We start from the raw sequence: 19,719 nt of genomic DNA, 5'->3' as shown, positions 1-19,719 counted from the left end.
ATTTATTTTCATTGCTACATCCGATGAGGTATTAGGTCACTGTTCTCAGTCATATTTGTTGCAGCCATGACTGGTACAGATCCATACGTAACTTTTCTTGTATGATCAAGTGTGATAACACTTATGTAACCATCTCCTGTATACAGATAGTTTGTTTTGATATTGGTATGATTGCTTATCTCTTTTATGCTTTGTGTACTTTATATAGTTTGCAAATTTATTTCAGTATGTATTATATCGGCACACTGTTCCATCCATACAATTTAAAACGAGACTCGTCCGACTAGGCAACATGTTTCATCAACAACCCAATGTCGGTGTTGATGCGCTCAGGCGAGGCGTAAAGCTTTGTGCTGTGCAGTCATCGAGGGTACATGAGTAAGCCCATATGGATGATGTTTCGTTGAATGATTCGCACGCTGACATTTGTTGATGGCCCAGCATTAAAATTTGAACCAATTTGCGGAAGCGTTGAACTTCTGTCACTTTGAACAATTCTCTTCAGTCGTTGTTGGTCCCGTTCTTGCATGATCCGGCCTCAGCGATGTCGGAGATTTGATGTTCCTTAGGATTCGTGACATTCACAGTACACTCATGAAATGGTCGTACGGGAAAAAACCCGCTTCTTTGCTACCACAGAGATGCTGTCTCCCTTCGCTCGTGACACGAGATACCTGTTGTACTAGAAGAAAAACACTGTCAGTTCCATTATTTTAACAAATTAGTAAATATAAATTGTATTTAGGCCACCTGCACAGCAGGAATAAATTTCTATTACATTCTGTAAAGACAAGATATCACATGCCAGGATCCACAAATTGACCCATATTATTTTTAACGTCCAGTTTCGTTTATCTGAGGTGCTAAGAAATATTATTTCTTATGTACATGATGGGAAAATTTTGCCATCGAGTTCCATCACAACGTCTTCTGCTTGAGAAAACCACGTGCTGAAGTTCTGCAGTAGCAAGTTGCCTTGTACAGTAGGTAGACTACGATGGACGCCGCTGCAACCACGAATGCGATGACGTCGAGCAGCAGCAGCTGCCACCAGCTGAGGTCGAGGGCTGCGCTGCGCAGGTGGGGAGCACCCTTGTGACGTATCACGTATTCTATCCACCACACAGCACTGTCCAGGGACCTCTCCTGGTGCTCGCGGAATACTGCTGAGAATCGTTTCATGTTATCCTTGTAGCTGTGGAATAAGGAAATAAATAGTATCATGAACAAATAATATTCGAAGTTCATGCACACAAAGGAAGCAGAATAGATGCACATTTCACAGGTGAAGAAAGGAAATTTAAAGAAAAATTCATTTAATCAACCAGAATGTTACTGACACAAAGAAACTTAAGTTGATTATTTTACAAATAATTTTCGTCATCATGAGACGAGAAACAGATACCACTGAATTATGGGAATAAAACGTTCAAAAGAAATTAGAATTATCAGAAAGAAGCCTGTTCATAAAATAGGTAAAGTATATCTCGTGAATTAATTCTACTACATAGCTGAAATTCATCACAAAACTGAATTAGTCTTCCTCCTCCCTTGTTCGTACTATCAAGCCTATATTGTCCCGAACTCTTTCTTCTATTGCTTCACCCTCTACTACGTTACAACCCCCCATGATTATAAGATTATCATCACTTTTTACATTCTGAAATACCCATTCTGTATCGTATAATTTCTCTGTCTCTTCTTCTTCGGCATGTGTACCTTAACTACTGTTGTTGGCACTGGTTTGCATTCGACTCCGATGAGAACTATTACTGAACTGTTCACGATCACTCACTCTCTGTCCTTTCTTCTTATTCATAACGAATCCTACTCGTCCAGCAATTTGTGCTGCTGTAGATATTACCCTATATTCGTCTGACTAGGAAACCTTGTTTCCATTTCACTTCAGTTACCCCACTATAACTAGACTGAGTCAATACATATCTATTTCAGATGTTCTAGTTTTCCTAGCACTCCCACACATCGGAAGTTGCCCTTTTGTTGAATGTTCAATCTTTTTCTTACTCTTACCTCTGCCTTCATAGTGCACTCTTGCAGATCCGAAAGGCCAACTGATCCAGAATCTTTTGCCAATGGCCCTCTTAGACGAGGTCATTGGAAGAACGAGGGTTACTCCTTAGACTGGGAGTCTCCGGTCGCTATTGCTGATGGCCAAAGTTTGGGCAATGGCTGGGTTCGAATGCGGACCCATAATGCTTGGCTGTTCGTCAAAGATGCTATCCCTCCACCACAGGCCACCTCGAACGCGGATAACAAACGTATGGATGCGAATTAGCGAAATGCGAATGTATTGCAGGGGGTATTTTTCTTATACACTACTGCCCATTAAAATTGCTACACCAAGGAGAAATACAGATGACAAACGGGTATTCATTCGACAAATATATTATACTACAACTCACATGTGATTACATTTTCATGCAATTTGGGCGCATAGATCCTAAGAAATCAGTATCCAGAACAACCACCTCTGGCCATAATAACGGCTGGGCATTGAATCAAACAGAGCTTGGATGACGTGTACAGGTGCAGCTGCCCATGCAGCTTCAACACGATACCACAGTTCATCAAGATTAGTGACTGGCGTATTGTGACGAGCCAGTTGCGCGGCCACCATTGACCAGACGTTTTCAATTGGTGAGAGATCTGGAGAATGTGCTGGCAGGGCAGCAGTCGAACATTTTCTGTATCCAGAAAGGCCCGTACAGGACCTGCTACTTGCGGTCGTGCATTATCTTGCTGAAATGTAGGGTTTCGCAAGGATCGAATGAAGGGTAGAGCCACGGGTCGTAACACATCGGAAATGTAACGTCCACTGTTCAAAGTGCCGTCAGCGCGAACAAGAGGTGACTGAGACGTGTAACCAATGGCACCCCATACCATCACGCCGGGTGATATGCCAGTATGTCGATGACGAATACAAGCTTCCAATGTGCGTTCACCGCGATGTCGCCAAATACGGATGCGATCATGATGATGCTGTAAACAGAACCTGGATTCATCCGAAAAAATGACATTTTGCCATTCGTGCACCCAGGTTCGTCGTTGAGTACGCCATCGCAGGCGCTCCTGTCTGTGATGCAGCGTCAAGGGCAACCGCAGCCATGGTCTCCGAGCTGATAGTACATGCTGCTGCAAACGTCGTCGAACTGTTCGTGCAGGTGGTTGTTGTCTTGCAAACGTCCCCATCTGTTGATTCAGGGATCGATACGTGGCTGCACGACCCGTTACAGCCATGTGGATAAGATGCCTGTCATCTCGACTGCTAGTGATACGAGGCCGTTGGGAACCAGCACGGCGTTCCGTATTACTCTCCTGAACCCACCGATTCCATATTCTGCTAACAGTCATTGGATCTCGACCAACGCGAGCAGCATTGTAGCGATACGATAAATCACAATCGCGATAGGCTACAATCCGATCTTTATCGAAGTCGGAAACGTGATGGTACGCATTTCTCCTACTTACCCGAGGCATCACAACAACGTTTCACCAGGCAACGCCAGTCAACTGCTGTTTGTGTATGCTTGGAAACTTTCCTCATGTCAGCACGTTTTAGGTGTCGCTACCGGCACCAACCTTGTGTGAATGCTCTGTAAAGCTAATCATTTGCATATCACAGCATCTTCTTCCTGTCGGTTGCCGCGCGGGATTAGCCGAGCGGTCTACGGCGCTGCAGTCACGGACTGTGCGGCTGGTCCCGGCGGAGGTTCGAGTCCTCCCTCGGGCATGGGTGTGTGTGTTTGTCCTTAGGATAATTTAGGTTAAGTAGTGTGTAAGCTTAGGGACTGATGACCTTATCAGTTAAGTCCCATAAGATTTCACACACATTTGAACATTTTGAACATTCCTGTCGGTTAAATTTCGCGTCTGTATCACGTCATCTTCGTGGTGTAGCAATTTTAATGGCCAATAGTGTAGCTATGACTGAGGTTAAAGAAAACTTACTTTTTTAAGTTTTCAAGACATTACGGATTAATATCAAACTATTGATCGTAAAGCAAAAGATATGCGTATGCTGATCGTTATATTTCAAATCGAGCCACTTAGAACCCATTTTGTAGCACGTCAAACTTGCTACTACGTTAGTATGACCATGCAGATACTTAGACATCTTAGTTAATAGCGTCCCATATGAAGTCCATTATTTTAGGTTCGGATGTGGTTATGTGATGCAAAGGAGATAAATAACATTGAAACCGACACAATTACGTATGGTGCACAAAAGATAGGAAGTTACAACATTTAACAAAAAAATGTGATTGCTGATATTTTAATTTCAATCAGTTTAGAATTAAGAACTGTGGTACTTAGAGTTGAACATAGCGAGGTACAAATAGTATGATCTGTATAGAAATGTTTCTGTTAGATTTAACAAAAACGTTAGTTCGTGAATGTGTGTAAAACATTAATTTTTCGTTTTAGAACGCTGACGAGTATCCTTACCTTTCATTGCCAAGAACTGTGTGAATGGCTTTCAGAACAGTATCGGTAGTGACATCTCTGAACAGCAGACGGTAGCCTATACCAGCTTGCACCATCTTAGCCACATTGTGGTGCTGATCAGCAAAGAAAGGAATTCCAAGCAGAGGCACTGCGAAGTAACTTGCTTCATTCATGCTTTGGAGTCCTCCCTGGGTTATGAACAGACGAATGTTTGGATGTGCTGGAAAAGCAAAAAGAAAGGTATGACAGATGGTTTCTGCAGAGCTCTTCGTACAGGACTGGTACACTGTACAGAAGCTTACCCAAGACGTCCTGCTGGGGCAGCCACTTGGCTATCATGACGTTCTCCGGCTGTCCAGGCAGGCTATCCACCTCCCACTTCCAGAGCACCCGCTGTGGCAGCTGTGCGAATGCTTCGAGGAACGCTCGCCTTTTGTCCTCTGGCAACGTGCTGCCTTTCACATTGCTGCCGAAGCTGAAGTAAATCACACCATCTGTTGCACCGTCAAGGAAATTCTTGATATCCTACAAAAAGAAATGATTATTAACATATTACTAAGCGCGCAGTATGCCTTCCGAGGTATAACGTTTCATTCTATCCCGAAAATAAACTCTTTGCCCGCGCTTTATAGTGTACTAGCGATCTGGCCCAGCTTCGCTAGACGACTTATCTCCGATACTGTGTTTTATACGTGGGCCATTGAGTACAATAAAATTCAGAGAACAAGATAAAGTAACTGAATATCATCATCACTTTCATATAATATATGTGTATGTGGTGTCTGTTTTTTCGCATATGTCGAAAAGAACAGACACCACATGTGGGGAGAGGACGGTCAATGATCTCTTCAATGTGGATACACACCAGGCCCGAACTCGTATGGGAATAGGCGAAATGCCGCGAGTGATGATAATGGGCGAGTGGCGCTACATTCGAAGTGTATGGAAAGGGTGAGAATTGAAGTCTGACGGCACGCGTGGTTGAGTAGTTCTTACAGCGGTGATGACCACTGCTCTACACGGCGCAATGGGCCGCGGAGGATTAGCCGAGCTGTCTCAGGCGCTGCAGTCATGGACTGTGCAGCTGGTCCCGGCGGAAGTTCGAGTCCTCCCTCGGGCATGGGTGTGTGTATTTGTCCGTCGGATAATTTAGGTTAAGTAGTGTGTAAGCTTAGAGACTGATGACCTTAGCAGTTAAGTGGTGGTAGTTAGTGTTTAACGTCCCGTCGACAACGAGGTCGTTAGAGACGGAGCGCAAGCTCTGGTTAGGGAAGGATTGGGAAGGAAATCGGCCGTGCCCTTTCAAAGGAACCATCCCGGCATTTGCCTGAAACGATTTAGGGAAATCACGGAAAACCTAAATCAGGATGGCCGGAGACGGGATTGAACCGTCGTCCTCCCGAATGCGAGTCCAAAGTGCTAACCACTGCGCCACCTCGCTCGGTACAGCAGTTAAGTCCCATAAGATCACACATACATTTAAAAAAAATGTTGTGAACCGAAAATACCCTACGAATGATAAAAAGTACGCAATACATTTGGCAGGTTCGCCCATGTGTCAGCAATGCGGCGTGCTGGATACGGACGACCATCGGCTGTTTAGCGGCGAGGCATTGGCTGTCTGGACTCTCGCAAGGAAGATAATAGCGTTCATGCGGCGCACTATCTATACAGCAGTCTCATCTGACATAGTATTTTTTCCAGAGGAAACGTATTTTGCGCGTCATAAGACGAACGCAGTGGCGTGGATCACAGGTATGACGGTCCATTACATCTATAGAGACACACGTCTGAACGTACTGAACGTACTGGATTACTGGCAATACTTACAAGATGGACACACAAAACTGTTACGGCTACAAAAGTACAAGGATTGGTACGCCAATTTCGTAGTAACGGTTTTTGCGGACCCGCCATATACTTGGGGTGTGCCGGGTGCGCAAAGATGAGCGGCGGTGCTGTCGTTGTGAAACCGACCAAGTAAAGTGATCAGCTAAGGAGTATGCGACCTAGGAAAAACTAACGCTTACACAGTTAGCAATGGGATGCACTTCAAATTTTGGTTCAGGTGGCTCTGAGCACTATGCGACTTAACTTCTGAGGTCATCAGTCCCTAGAACTTAGAACTACTTAAACCTAACTAACCTAAAGACACCACACACATCCATGCCCGAGGCAGGATTCGAACCTGCGACCGTAGCGGTCGCTCTGCTCCAGACTGTAGCGCCTAGAACCGCACGGCCACTCCGGCCGGCCTTCAAATTTTGTTTTCATATCTATAAATGCTTTTCTTTAGGGTGCCGGAGGTGGCCTCACTTTGACTTTGTTGTTATTCCATGCTGCATGGTAGGACGACAGCGAGGTTCCTTCCAGGACAGTTATAATGTGTTAGGACGTACAATGTTTATTTTGTGCATAATAAAGGTTTCTGTTTCTCCTACCTTCCTTAAAAAAAAACCAAAAAAAGAAAAAGTGGTCAACGCATCTGCCTAGTAACCAAGAGACCCGAGTTCGAATCCCGGCCCGCCACAATTTTTCAAACCTTCCCCATTTAAATCAAATAAATGTTCTTAATTTTTCCGTGTCTTACTTTCACGTAACTTACGCGCTGCTATCACAGCACTCCAGGAAAGTTGTTTCGAAGCATGGGTGGTATGTTTTTCACACTGAACTGGAGTTTGGAGTGATATCTCATGGCAATGATGGGAGCACAGTGTGATGTAAGTAACGCGTTTACGAACAGTGGAAATACTGTATACCGAACATGGATGTATGTTTGTGTGAGTGATTCAGTATGTATCCGAGACGGTCGAAGGTGGTACAAATAAAAAAAAATGGAAAATACACCCATGATCTATATGTTTAGCAAGCTGAGTCATCTGCTGCGCTGATGGAAGAACGTACTGCATGTACACGAAGTAAAGTTGCTGAAGTAGTTTTTCGGAAAACATCTTACCTGTAACATAAAAAATGAGACACCCTATATTTGGGTTGAGCATGTGGTTTCGCTATGCAACGGTTCTCAAACGATTGCAGGCTAACTATTGGTTAAAAATATTTGATTATTTCAATCTGTAACACTCACATCACGGCCTGAGGATGAGGTGTTTATCTTTTAGTTGTTGCCGTATTTATTACGATACTTCAAGGTCGACTAAATCGCAGCCCATTCTTGGAAGAATCTGCAGTAAATTAAGAATATGAATTGCGATTGCTATTCTGAGGGAAGCGGAGATTAGCAGTCTGAAACTGTCATCATATTTCGAAATGCATCCCTGAACTGCCTGTAGAAGTATTTCGGAATCTTGTGGATTCATCCTCAAGAAATTTCCGAATTCCACTCAAGGAGATAGTGTCAAATCACCTCCTCGCCAATTGAGCTTCGTTTACGAGTCTTCTGTATAATTAGGAAGTGTCAAAACAACTATCTTTCGCCCCAGCACGCAGGTATTGTAATCGTCACCCTAGGGTCAGGAGGTCAGTGAGGTGGTAACGTCATAGGCCGAGCTCCGAGGTGTCGAAATTGCGGGAAGCTATGAAACAGTTTGCGCAAGGACGACTGGAAGTAAACTTGTTGCCACCAGATCAGCGCCTGGAGAGACTAGAAAAAGTGAAAAAGCACTACCACCTGAATTAAAGTTGGTCTTGGAGCATACCATAAAAACTTGCCTTTCTATTCTTAACCTAGCCACTGCTGAAGCGAGGATCGATTGAACAAAGGTTGCATGGGGGCTTATTTAAATATATGTGATTGAAAATACTTTTGTAACTGTCTGTCCGCTTAGGTAAGTCTCGTAAACGGTTGGCCCTGACTAGAATTATTACGCTATCTGACTGCAACAAACAATGTAAGAAAATTTCCGTAAACACAGTTAATTAAGTCCCCAGCAACTATAAAATCTACAAATCCTAGCACAAATGTAACTGTTCTGTATGTGGGAGTGTGACTCAACGTCCACATCTGGCACCGTTCTTTTCCAACAAGACAAGAATTTTTAAATACCAACTATACTGGCGTGACAAAAAAAATTTAGAAAAACTATAATTACGCAAGAAAATCAAAATTCACTCTAATACAAGAACACGAGCCAGATGCTTTGTTGACTGAACCTGTAGTGACACATTATTTCAGATACACAACTAATAAAGGAACATTATAAATTTTACCTTCATATATATTGACGAAATGCACTCATTACAATAACATCTGCTATCTCTCCCATCAAATAACTGCATAGGACATGGAACTACACTCTTTACTACAACATCTTGCTCCAACTTCACAACAACCACGAGCTCTGCCCACGCACACACTGTCTCTATGAGTTCTTAACACACACTGTCCTCTCCGATCTCTTAACAACCACTGACTGCCACGAACTCTAAACAGGCACTGTGGAGGCGGCTTAAAAGTACTCTTTGGCGCACTCTCTGGCGCAGTGGCACAGTGTAGCCACCTTTCATATGCCCCTCCTCCACAGGCCAGAATTTGATGGTATTTTTGCCAGCATTGGTGGTGAAAATACCACCAAATTCGTCCACAAAAATACAGACAAAAATAAAAGATAATATTAATACCTAAACATCACATAATTAGTTAAAAATTTTGGCTTTGCACTGACCTTTTACTAACCTAATATATAAAATACAGTAAGCAATACAACTTCTTTTCATGCATGTGGCTTTACATAATAGTTTACACAATATACAAAAAATCAGTTTATACAAATGTTCACATAAAAATGCTTTCAATGATTAGTTTATACAAAAAAAAGACACCAACAGGTAACATCTTTTCAGTAGAAACAGTCCATCAGTGGCACCCAGTAAAGTTTAGCAGGTACACCCAGCAACAAGTCACATTAATTCAGTAGAAGCAGTTCATCAGTGGCACCCAGCAATGTTGAATTGGTGCAGACACCAACAAGTGACATCATTTCAGTAGAAGCAGTTCACCAGTTGCACCCAGCAATGTTGAGAGCAGGTGCAGACACCAACAAGTGACATCATTTCAGTAGAAGCAGTCCATCAGTTGCACCCAGCAATGTTGAGTAGGTGCAGACACCAACAAGTGACACCATTCAGTAGAAGCAGTCCATCAGTAGCACCCAGCAATGTTGAATTGGTGCAGACACCAACAAGTGACATCATTTCAGTAGAAGCAGTTCACCAGTTGCACCCAGCAATGTTGAGAGCAGGTGCAGACACCAACAAGTGACATCATTTCAGTAGAAGCAGTCCATCAGTGGCACCCAGCAATATTGAGAGCAGGTGCAGACAGCAACAAGCGACATTATTTCAGTATAAGCAGTTCCATCTGTGGCACCCAGTAAAGTTCAAGAGGTACACACAGCAACAAGTGACTTCATTTCAGTAGAAGCAATCCATCAGAGGTACCCAGTAAAGTTCAAGAGGTACACACAGCAACAAGTCACATTAATTCAGTAGAAGCAGTTCATCAGATGCACCCAGCAATGTTGAGTAGGTGCAGACACCAACAAGTGACACCATTCAGTAGAAGCAGTCCATCAGTGGCACCCAGCAATATTGAGAGCAGGTGCAGACAGCAACAAGCGACATTATTTCAGTATAAGCAGTTCCATCTGTGGCACCCAGTAAAGTTCAAGAGGTACACACAGCAACAAGTGACTTCATTTCAGTAGAAGCAATCCATCAGAGGTACCCAGTAAAGTTCAAGAGGTACACACAGCAACAAGTCACATTAATTCAGTAGAAGCAGTTCATCAGATGCACCCAGCAATGTTGAGCAGGTGCAGACACCAACAAGTGACCATCATTTCAGTAAAAACAGTTCATCAGTTGCACCCAGCAATGTTGAGCAGGTGCAAACAGCAACAAGTGACTTCATCTCAGTAGAAGCAGTTCCACAAAATTCACTAGCACTGATCACACAGTTCATCAGCAGAAATTAAACACGACCAAATGTCACACATCATGTTGAAAAGTGCAGGTAACAGTTCAGAATATTTATCTTCACTAATCAGACAGTTCAGGCATGAACAATAGTTTGAATGCACATACAAATGCTTTTACAGTAACATACAAATCATAACAAACACACAAATTATGTCAGATAATTGTCCTATTAACTATTACAATACACAAATACCAGTAAACCTATAATATTCATGGGTGTCAGTGCAAGCCACTACCAACACTAAAATAATATTTAGGAGATAGGTGGGTAGGATTAGGAAAGGAAAACACACAGAACACACTCACTCATCTCTCATCCACATTAAGTACTACTGTGTAACTGAATAGTGTTAACTGTGTAAATGTAATTCTGTCAAAATCTGATGTTCATCATGTGTATCAAGTAGTACTGGCAGCAATGTATAACAGTCAATAATAGTTAAGTCAACGTCATAGTCATCATGTCAAGACCAATGTTTGCAAAGCCAGATCAAATGTACTGTTGCTGAACAACTGTCAGTGAGCCACGATATGCAATTACTTCCTCTCTCCAAAAAAAAGTATATACTGCTTAGTTATTTAACAAAGTGTGTGTATAGACTATCTTCCTTCTATTTTAATGTTCTAGTCTGCTATCTTCATCCTCCTGTTCCATAAGACCAACAAAAAAAATATGCTCCTCACTTACTTTACCTCTTATCCACCAAAACTCCAATAATTATCAGCATCACATAATCTCAATAATACCTCAATAATACGTCGATAAATGTAAACCTCAGCACCAATATCACCTTACCTCTTGTCCACAAACAACTTCATATACTCTCAATACCTATAATAATACATCGATAAATATAAACCTCATTGCCAATATCATCTCACTTCCATCACAACTCTTTCCTCTAGTCAGTCTCCTCGAACAAGTACAGATAAAATCCTAATGCAACTTCAATTCAGCATCCCATACAATCCGAAGACACAGTGTCCACACACAACCTCTGTGTAATCCATCTGACCCAAATTTTCTACTCATTATAAATTATAAGATACATTTTGGTTCCTTGTCCATCATTAAATAAAAGAAATGCATACCTGACCTCTAACAGACTTAGTTCGAATAACTCTCAGTAATTAAATACGATTACGGAGTGTGAATGATCATAATATTTCACAGTGTGTACACCACTTCAAGAATCATAGCAGAAGCAAACATGTGGAGTATTTTTTGTGTCGAGTGTCACTTCCTATTTCAATTGCTTACGAAAAATGCAGTCTAATAATTGTTAATGGCCTAAACCTAGTATTGGTCTGTCATGTCGTTAGCCTCCTTCCTATTAGCATAAATTTATACAACTTTCATAAAACCTCAGCTCATGTGACTTCAATGACTTTCTTGTACTAATGTCGTTCGTCGAATTATAGCAGTTAATTTTCTTATCTTAAAAATATAAGGCACTGAACGTAAGCAAAACAAGCAATAGCGAGTAAATAGACCAGTAAAGAACAGAATGTCAACAAGTGGATGCAGCACAATTCCTACAACGAGGCTCTGCCAACCGAACAATCTATAATTAATACCACAGTGTAACCTAAACTCTATGTTTATACACAGTATATCAGCATTTCTATACACCAAATTAAAGAGCAGTTATGGCAACAAAACAGAAATGTGTAAATATGTAATCCATACGCATAGCAGTAAACATATATCTTACGTAATAAACAGGTCATTAGCATCATATCAGCATAAGCAAATAAATATTAATATGTCATCTTAATAAGCAAACATGAAGGCACAAGCAGATAAATCACAAAGTATAACTTACATAACTAAACTCATCAGCACAATAAATCAGGTTACAATTATAATTCAAATAAATAAGCACAGCAGGCACATAACTAAAAAACAAAATGACATCAGTGAAAAAGCAGTGTAGCCAAGCGATGTATAATATATACAAGTCACAACCCAGTTCATTAATCAATAATTGTCAAAATCAGTAAATGTATACAAGCACGTCGCTTCACAAGTAAATCCATAGAACATGAAATTAGCGCAAAGTATGAATCACGTAATCGCGAGCAGCAAATTACGTCTAAAGTACGTACCTAAGTGGAAATAGGTTACCTGTAAAATGAACTCAATTAATAGTTACCCTTTTTTAGTTTATTAGTTTCTTCTTCGAAATTACGTTCTTCCTGAAAATTTCTCGATAGCAAGTCGTCTTAACGTCGGACACGCACAGAATTTACCTGAAGGTCTTAAATACTTTATACACCGTATCCTGCAAAATACTGAATGTTAATAACACAATTCAACAAGTCCTTATAGCTTTATACAGAATTTAGTCGGAGAAATTAGACTGTGTATTTGTTTACGGCTGTCAGTGCATTCGCACTGAGCGCTCGATCAGCTGTAGGCGCGTGACGTAGGAAGCAATTGTTTGCGGTCAACGACTGCCTTGTGCGGCGCGCAGACTTCACTGTTGCTTTGAGTATGTGCCGCCGCCAAAACACAGCGCGGTATCCTTGTACTCTCCGCATGTTTACATCTAGCTGTTGGTTTCTCAAAAGTATGTCATTCCACAAAAATTTTTACGTTAGATATGTGGTGTATTCCTTTAGAGCGTCGCGATTTAAGAGTCTCTACTTCAACAGTGTTATCATGAATAATTTTGCGAATTCTATATGGACCGTTATAAAGCAGAAAAAATTTGCGACACAAGCCTTTTCCTTTATGAGACAAACGGTGGGACTTAATTAATACCTTTTGACCAACTGACAAGATTTTTGAACGACCAGGACGTCTAGCTGATTTCTCTCTTCTAGCAGCCGCAGATGCAATATTTTGTAGAGCCAGGTTAACAACTTCAGAATGCCGCAGTTTCCGTGAAGGCGGAAAAGGAACGATTTCAGAAATGCGATTTGTCGGTGCTTTATTTTTTAATATCAATAGAGGCGGTAAAGAAGTTGAATCATTAGGGAGTTCATTCAGAATATTTTGAAAAATATGAAGATACTGATCCCAAGTTCTGTGATTCTGATGACAATAAAGTCGACACAATTTATTGATTTCCTTCATCCATCTCTCTGAAGCGTTAGATTGAGGGTGAAAAAGTGAAATGAAGATTGGTTTAATTTTACGACGGTGTAGAGTACGAAGCCAAATTTTAGAGCGAAACTGTGATCCATTATCTGATATAACCTTATCAACGTGACCAACTTCTTTAAGAAAATGTTTGATGAAAGCGTTAGATACTGAACGAGCTGTTGCTTTGCGTAAAGGTGTAAAACACACATATTTTGACGTCAACTCCACTGCTACGAAAATGTACGCAAAACCATTAGTAGATCGAACCACTGGACCAAACAAATCGACTGCAGCCATCTCCTTTAATTTCGCTGGAATGATGGGAAACAACGGTGCTCTGTGAGAAATCGTTGGAGGCTTAGCCATTTGACATAATTTGCATTTGGCAAGAACAGATCGAATACGTTTTTCCATATTACTGAAGTAACAATTTTCTCGTAATTTATGAAAGCATTTTCGGGGACCAAAGTGTGCATAACTGAGATGCGTATACCAAATCAATTTATTGACCCACTCATCAGGAATACAAACTAACCAAACGGAGTTGTCGACCGATTTTCGTTTAAAAAGAATGTCATTGCGAACTAAATAATGCTGTCTAATCGCCACGCTTTCCTTTCTCCTCCACTTCTCCTTAATGTCCTTCCAGATTGGATCCGTATTTTGCTCCTTAGCGATGTCCTGGAGCGAAGACGAAATAAAGTTCTCAAAAGCAACACCTTGAATATACATCAAACAAAAATTGTTTTCCTTGCAGTCCTCTTCAGCACTTTGTTTCAAACCCATAGGTGCACGTGATAAAGCATCGGCAACAATATTTGAAGAACCCTGTATGTAAACAATACTAAAGTCAAATTCCTGTAGGTACAACGCCCATCGTGACAATCTGCCGTGAGTTAATTTTGTCGACATGAGAAATTCCAGAGCTCGATGATCGGTGTAAACCTTCGTATGTCTACCAAACAAAAATGTCCGAAATTTTGTAAAAGCCCAAACAACAGCCAAAGCTTCAAGTTCCGTAATCGAATAATTCTTTTCTGGTTTAGAAAGAACTCGACTTCCAAATGCAATCGTCTTCTGTACTACAACGCCGTTTTCTTCTATCTCTTGAAATAAATGTGCACCTAGGCCCTTGTATGATGAGTCCGTTGCTAAACAAAATTCTTTAGATAAATCCGGATGTGAAAGAAGTGGAGCAGCAACTAAAGCATCACGAAGCTGTTCAAATTCTGACTGAGCTTCCTCATCCCAACACCAATTAGATTTCTTTCCGGATAGTTCACATAAACGAGGTGTGGCCAAATCGTCCAATTTAACAAAGCGTCGCAGAAAATTACAGACACCAAGGAAACTACGAACATCACGTTTTGTAGTAGGAACAGCATAATTACGAATAGCGTCTAATTTCTCTGGATCAGGAAGAATACCTTCTGTAGAAATAATGTGACCGAGAAATTTCACCTGAGAACGACCAAATTCAGATTTTTCCAAGTTTACTGTAATGCCAACTTTTGCAAAGATACGTAATAATGAGTCCAAAATTTTGTTGTGTTCACTCCAAGAACGTTTAGCAATAAGAATATCGTCAACATAGGAAGTAATGTTGTCACGAAGATAAACAGGTAAAATTGCATTTAAACTACGAATGAATGCTGCTGAAGATACAGTAAGTCCAAACGGTAATTTCCGAAATTGGTAACAGTTACCAAAAGCTAAAAAGGCAGTATATTTTCTACAGTCAGGGTGGAGTTCTATTTGCCAAAAACTTGCGCGCATATCAATCGTGGATAAAACTTTAATTCCATGGAAATGTTGAAGAAGTTCATCTAAATTTTGTGGGCGGTCAGTTTCAGGAATGATGATGTTATTTATCTGTCTGGAATCCAGAACCAAACGAATTGACCCATCCTTTTTAAGAACAACGTGTAATGGGCTAGTATAAGGACTGACTGCAGGCTCAATAATGCCCTGATCTAACATGTACTGAAGTTCATTCTTAACCTTGTCTCTGTAAGCCAAAGGAATAGCGTACGTTTTTCCGCGAAATGGTGTGTGTTCTTTTACTTTAAATAAATATTGTAAGCCTTGTATAGTTCCTGTGTGATGACTAAACACTGTAGCATGTGAAGTTAAAATGTGGTGCAGCTCTTCTCTTGCAACGTCATCTGGCACTTCAGCTTTCTTAACCTTTTCGTTAATTAATTCTTCGCTATTAATTATATCATCCATCGCGTCTCTGTATCTGTTGTCATTATCATGAATAAACACATTGTCGTCATAATGCTCAACGAAAACATCAGAAGTAAGAAACCTTAAACATTTTGTATCTGACTCAGATCTTGTTAAACACTCGAAAAATTTTAAACATTTCGGCATTCCAGCAACAGTCAAATTTACACTTCCTTCTTTAAAGTTCAAAATTGCCTTATGTGCGTTAAGAAACTCCATACCTAATATAATTTGTGTACTGAGTAATGGAACAATAATAAAATTAGCAGAAAATTCGTATCCTTGACAAATGAAATTTAAATTGGTCTGTTGTCTGACCTCCACACTTTTTCCAGAAATCGCACCTCGAATTGTAGTTTTAGAAATAGGTAACACAGGACAGGCAATAGTTCTTTCACATATACGAAAAACTGATTCACTAATGACATTCAATGGGCTCCCAGAATCTAATACTGCAGTGAACTTATTCTTACCCACACATACTTCAATAACAGGGTGTAAAAATGCGTCTACATTATTTTCCTTTTCATCTAACAGAATGTCTCTCATGTCTTCCAGGCGTACGTAGTGTAAAGTCGTAGTGTCATTACTTTCTGAACCGTCTATATTGCTGCCAGAAGCCGAAGCTGCAAGTCATTGTCGATTGTTTGCGTCACGTCTTTGAGTATTCGCGTCATTTCGCGGATCCATTTCTACGATTTGCACTTGTCTCTCTGAAATTCTGTCACGTGGAGGATGCCAATTAGGTCCCTCCTGTCTGTTAGATACAAATTCTTGGTTGTGTCTGTTATTAAAATTTCTGTTTTCCTGTCTGTCTGCATAACTACTTCTTGTGTAATTTCGACTGTCATCTCTGAAATTATTATTGTATCTACTACCCTGATTATTTCTGTAGTAAGAATTTCTATTACTGTATGAATGATTTCTGTCCTGATGATACCGATTACTGTTTCCGTATGATTGATCATTCCGATACGAATTACCGTTGTTATAGTTGTCTGTGTAATTTCTGTTAGAACGTCTGTTATTGTCATAGGGCTGGTATCTATTGTCGTGTCTGTTACGTCTGTCATTCTCAAAATTACCCATATAACGCCCGTTCCGCCCACTATCACTTTTCTCTGAAAATCTATTGTAATTACTGTTACTGAAAAAGTTACAAGAGGTCCCGTCGTCGTTGTCATACTCCAGTTCTTGCAACAAAGTCTTAAAAGTCTCAATGTCATCTTTACATCTTCCGGCCAAAGCAATTTGTCTTATGGATTGTGGCAGCTTAGTTAAACAAATGCGAATTAATTCAGTCGGGCTATACGGGTTGGACAAGAACTGATTCTTTCGAATCATGTCTTCAAAGTACTCTGCCGGCGTGCGGAACTCAGACTGTTTAAAATTACGCTGCATAATCAGACTATGTTTGACTCTGTCTTGTGTGTTTTCGGACCAATATGCCGATAGAAATGCATGATAAAAATCATTTAGATTATTACAATCTCTAATGAGTGCACGCATCCGCGTCGCCGGTTCGTTTTCTAAATATCCACACATGAATTCCAGTTTGTGACTTAGTGGCCAATTTGGTGGAAGTGCGTACATAAATTGATCTAACCATGCACATGGATGTATGTCATTCTTAGAATTGCGGAAGATCTTAAATTTCCGGACAGTCAAAAAGTGTTTATAGTCAAAGTTTTCGCCTCGTGGCGACAAAGACCTACCGCGTCTGTCCCAGTCCGAATGCCGATTATTGTAAAGTTCGCGCGCCTGGCGCTCTCTTGTTGCATCCCGTAAATGAAACAAATTATTTTCTTCAAACCCTTCTGCTACCTGTGATTCCAAATTTCTTCTGCTATCTTTTCCTACAATTTCCCCTTCGATCTGCTTGACTTGCTTTCGTAATGCCTCAAATTCCCTTTTCACGCGTTCATTAAATTTTCCCTGATTTTCAACATGCTTATTTATGTTCTGGTATTCTTCGGTTTCTGCAAATGGTAATGGAGCTGTATCATCCGAATCTCTGTCCCCATGTAAACTAAGATTTGTCAGTTTATCTGAAATTTCCTCAACTCTTTCCGATAAGTCACCTAATTGTTCTTTCTGTTTATTTACGTCTTCCGTAAGTGTCGCGACTCGGGTTTCAGTATTGTCACATTTGGTAGTTAAGTGTTCACACTGTTGCGTTAAGTTATTTATTCTGTCATTTGGTACGGATTCCTCGATTCTTTCAAATATTTCTTTCTTATCGTTTGTACGTTGTAAATTTAACTCTGAAAATTTTTGTACTATCACGCGATCTCTTTCTTCCTGTTCTCTATCCTGTTCCCTTTGTCTGATTTCTACTGCAATTAATCTATTATTGTGAGCATTCAAAATCGGTTGCACTTCTTCTCTGATTTCTTTCTTTAATTCATCTTTCATATTTTTGAAACATGTTCCTATTCGTGAATCTATCCGAGTTTCCATTGTTCCCATCCGTGTTTCCATTGTTCCTATCTCTGTTTTAATTGTTCCCATCTGTGATCCCAGTGAGTCTAACTTTGTTCCCATATCAGTTTTAATAGTTCCTATTTGTTTTTCCATATCTGTTTTTAATTCAGATCGTAACTGTGATCCCACATTTAATATAGCACTCATCAACTGCTCCATAGTAACTGTTTCAAAATTCTTTTCACCCCTCACATTTCCCACAAAACCAGCTTCCTTCTGCATGGCTGTAAAGCTATCTGTGTTCGATACTATTCCAGAATCTTCTATCGTTAATCTCGGATTCTGTGGATTATCTGATTGCGAAAAATTTTGAAATGGTTCCGGACTATTTTCCCGACTTATTACATTGTTTTCCACTTCATTATCCACCGTACTGTTTTCCTCTGTTGGCGAGTTCGCCATGTCAACAATTTCGTTATTCTCACTATTCATCATTTTTGCCTTTTTCATAGATCGCGTAATCATTTACAAAATACACAAAAAATTCGTCACTGTTCGAAAATTACACACAATGCCTCCTTATCTCCAACAATACTATTCACATGAAATGTCTCCCTCAGACACGATCAATCGAACAATTGAAATAATTGCACTAATTTGTCAAACGCGTGTACAAGGCAATAAAAATTAAATTTTGAAAAATACCATTAGAAGAATGCCAATTACCAAATCTACACATGCAAAATAGACTACAATTAATAAACTACAAATCACTACAACAATACTACAGTCTACAATTTTCAGAATCAGAAGAATCCAAGGGACGATCCGAAGCAGCGGTCGCCACGTGCATGGGGGCTTATTTAAATATATGTGATTGAAAATACTTTTGTAACTGTCTGTCCGCTTAGGTAAGTCTCGTAAACGGTTGGCCCTGACTAGAATTATTACGCTATCTGACTGCAACAAACAATGTAAGAAAATTTCCGTAAACACAGTTAATTAAGTCCCCAGCAACTATAAAATCTACAAATCCTAGCACAAATGTAACTGTTCTGTATGTGGGAGTGTGACTCAACGTCCACATCTGGCACCGTTCTTTTCCAACAAGACAAGAATTTTTAAATACCAACTATACTGGCGTGACAAAAAAAATTTAGAAAAACTATAATTACGCAAGAAAATCAAAATTCACTCTAATACAAGAACACGAGCCAGATGCTTTGTTGACTGAACCTGTAGTGACACATTATTTCAGATACACAACTAATAAAGGAACATTATAAATTTTACCTTCATATATATTGACGAAATGCACTCATTACAATAACATCTGCTATCTCTCCCATCAAATAACTGCATAGGACATGGAACTACACTCTTTACTACAACATCTTGCTCCAACTTCACAACAACCACGAGCTCTGCCCACGCACACACTGTCTCTATGAGTTCTTAACACACACTGTCCTCTCCGATCTCTTAACAACCACTGACTGCCACGAACTCTAAACAGGCACTGTGGAGGCGGCTTAAAAGTACTCTTTGGCGCACTCTCTGGCGCAGTGGCA

The 19,719-nt window shown here is 40.4% G+C and overlaps 1 protein-coding gene across 1 annotated transcript in view; it reads right to left on the bottom strand.

Annotated features, from left to right (window-relative positions):
* Nucleotides 1–667: 667 nt before the first annotated feature.
* The window catches only part of LOC124606712 (UDP-glycosyltransferase UGT5-like), a 199,176-nt gene continuing 180,124 nt past the window's right edge, over nucleotides 668–19,719 (bottom strand). The window contains exons 5-7 of the mRNA XM_047138743.1: nucleotides 4,770–4,992; nucleotides 4,468–4,687; nucleotides 668–1,195 (exon numbers count right to left, since the gene is read on the bottom strand). Coding sequence (XP_046994699.1) covers nucleotides 919–1,195; nucleotides 4,468–4,687; nucleotides 4,770–4,992 — 720 coding nt within the window. The 3' untranslated portion in view covers nucleotides 668–918. The remainder of the gene's footprint in view (nucleotides 1,196–4,467; nucleotides 4,688–4,769; nucleotides 4,993–19,719) is intronic.

This window comes from Schistocerca americana, chromosome 3 (genome assembly GCF_021461395.2).
Source record: "Schistocerca americana isolate TAMUIC-IGC-003095 chromosome 3, iqSchAmer2.1, whole genome shotgun sequence".
NCBI lineage: Eukaryota > Metazoa > Arthropoda > Insecta > Orthoptera > Acrididae > Schistocerca > Schistocerca americana.
This window is presented reverse-complemented; position numbering and strand designations above follow the sequence as displayed.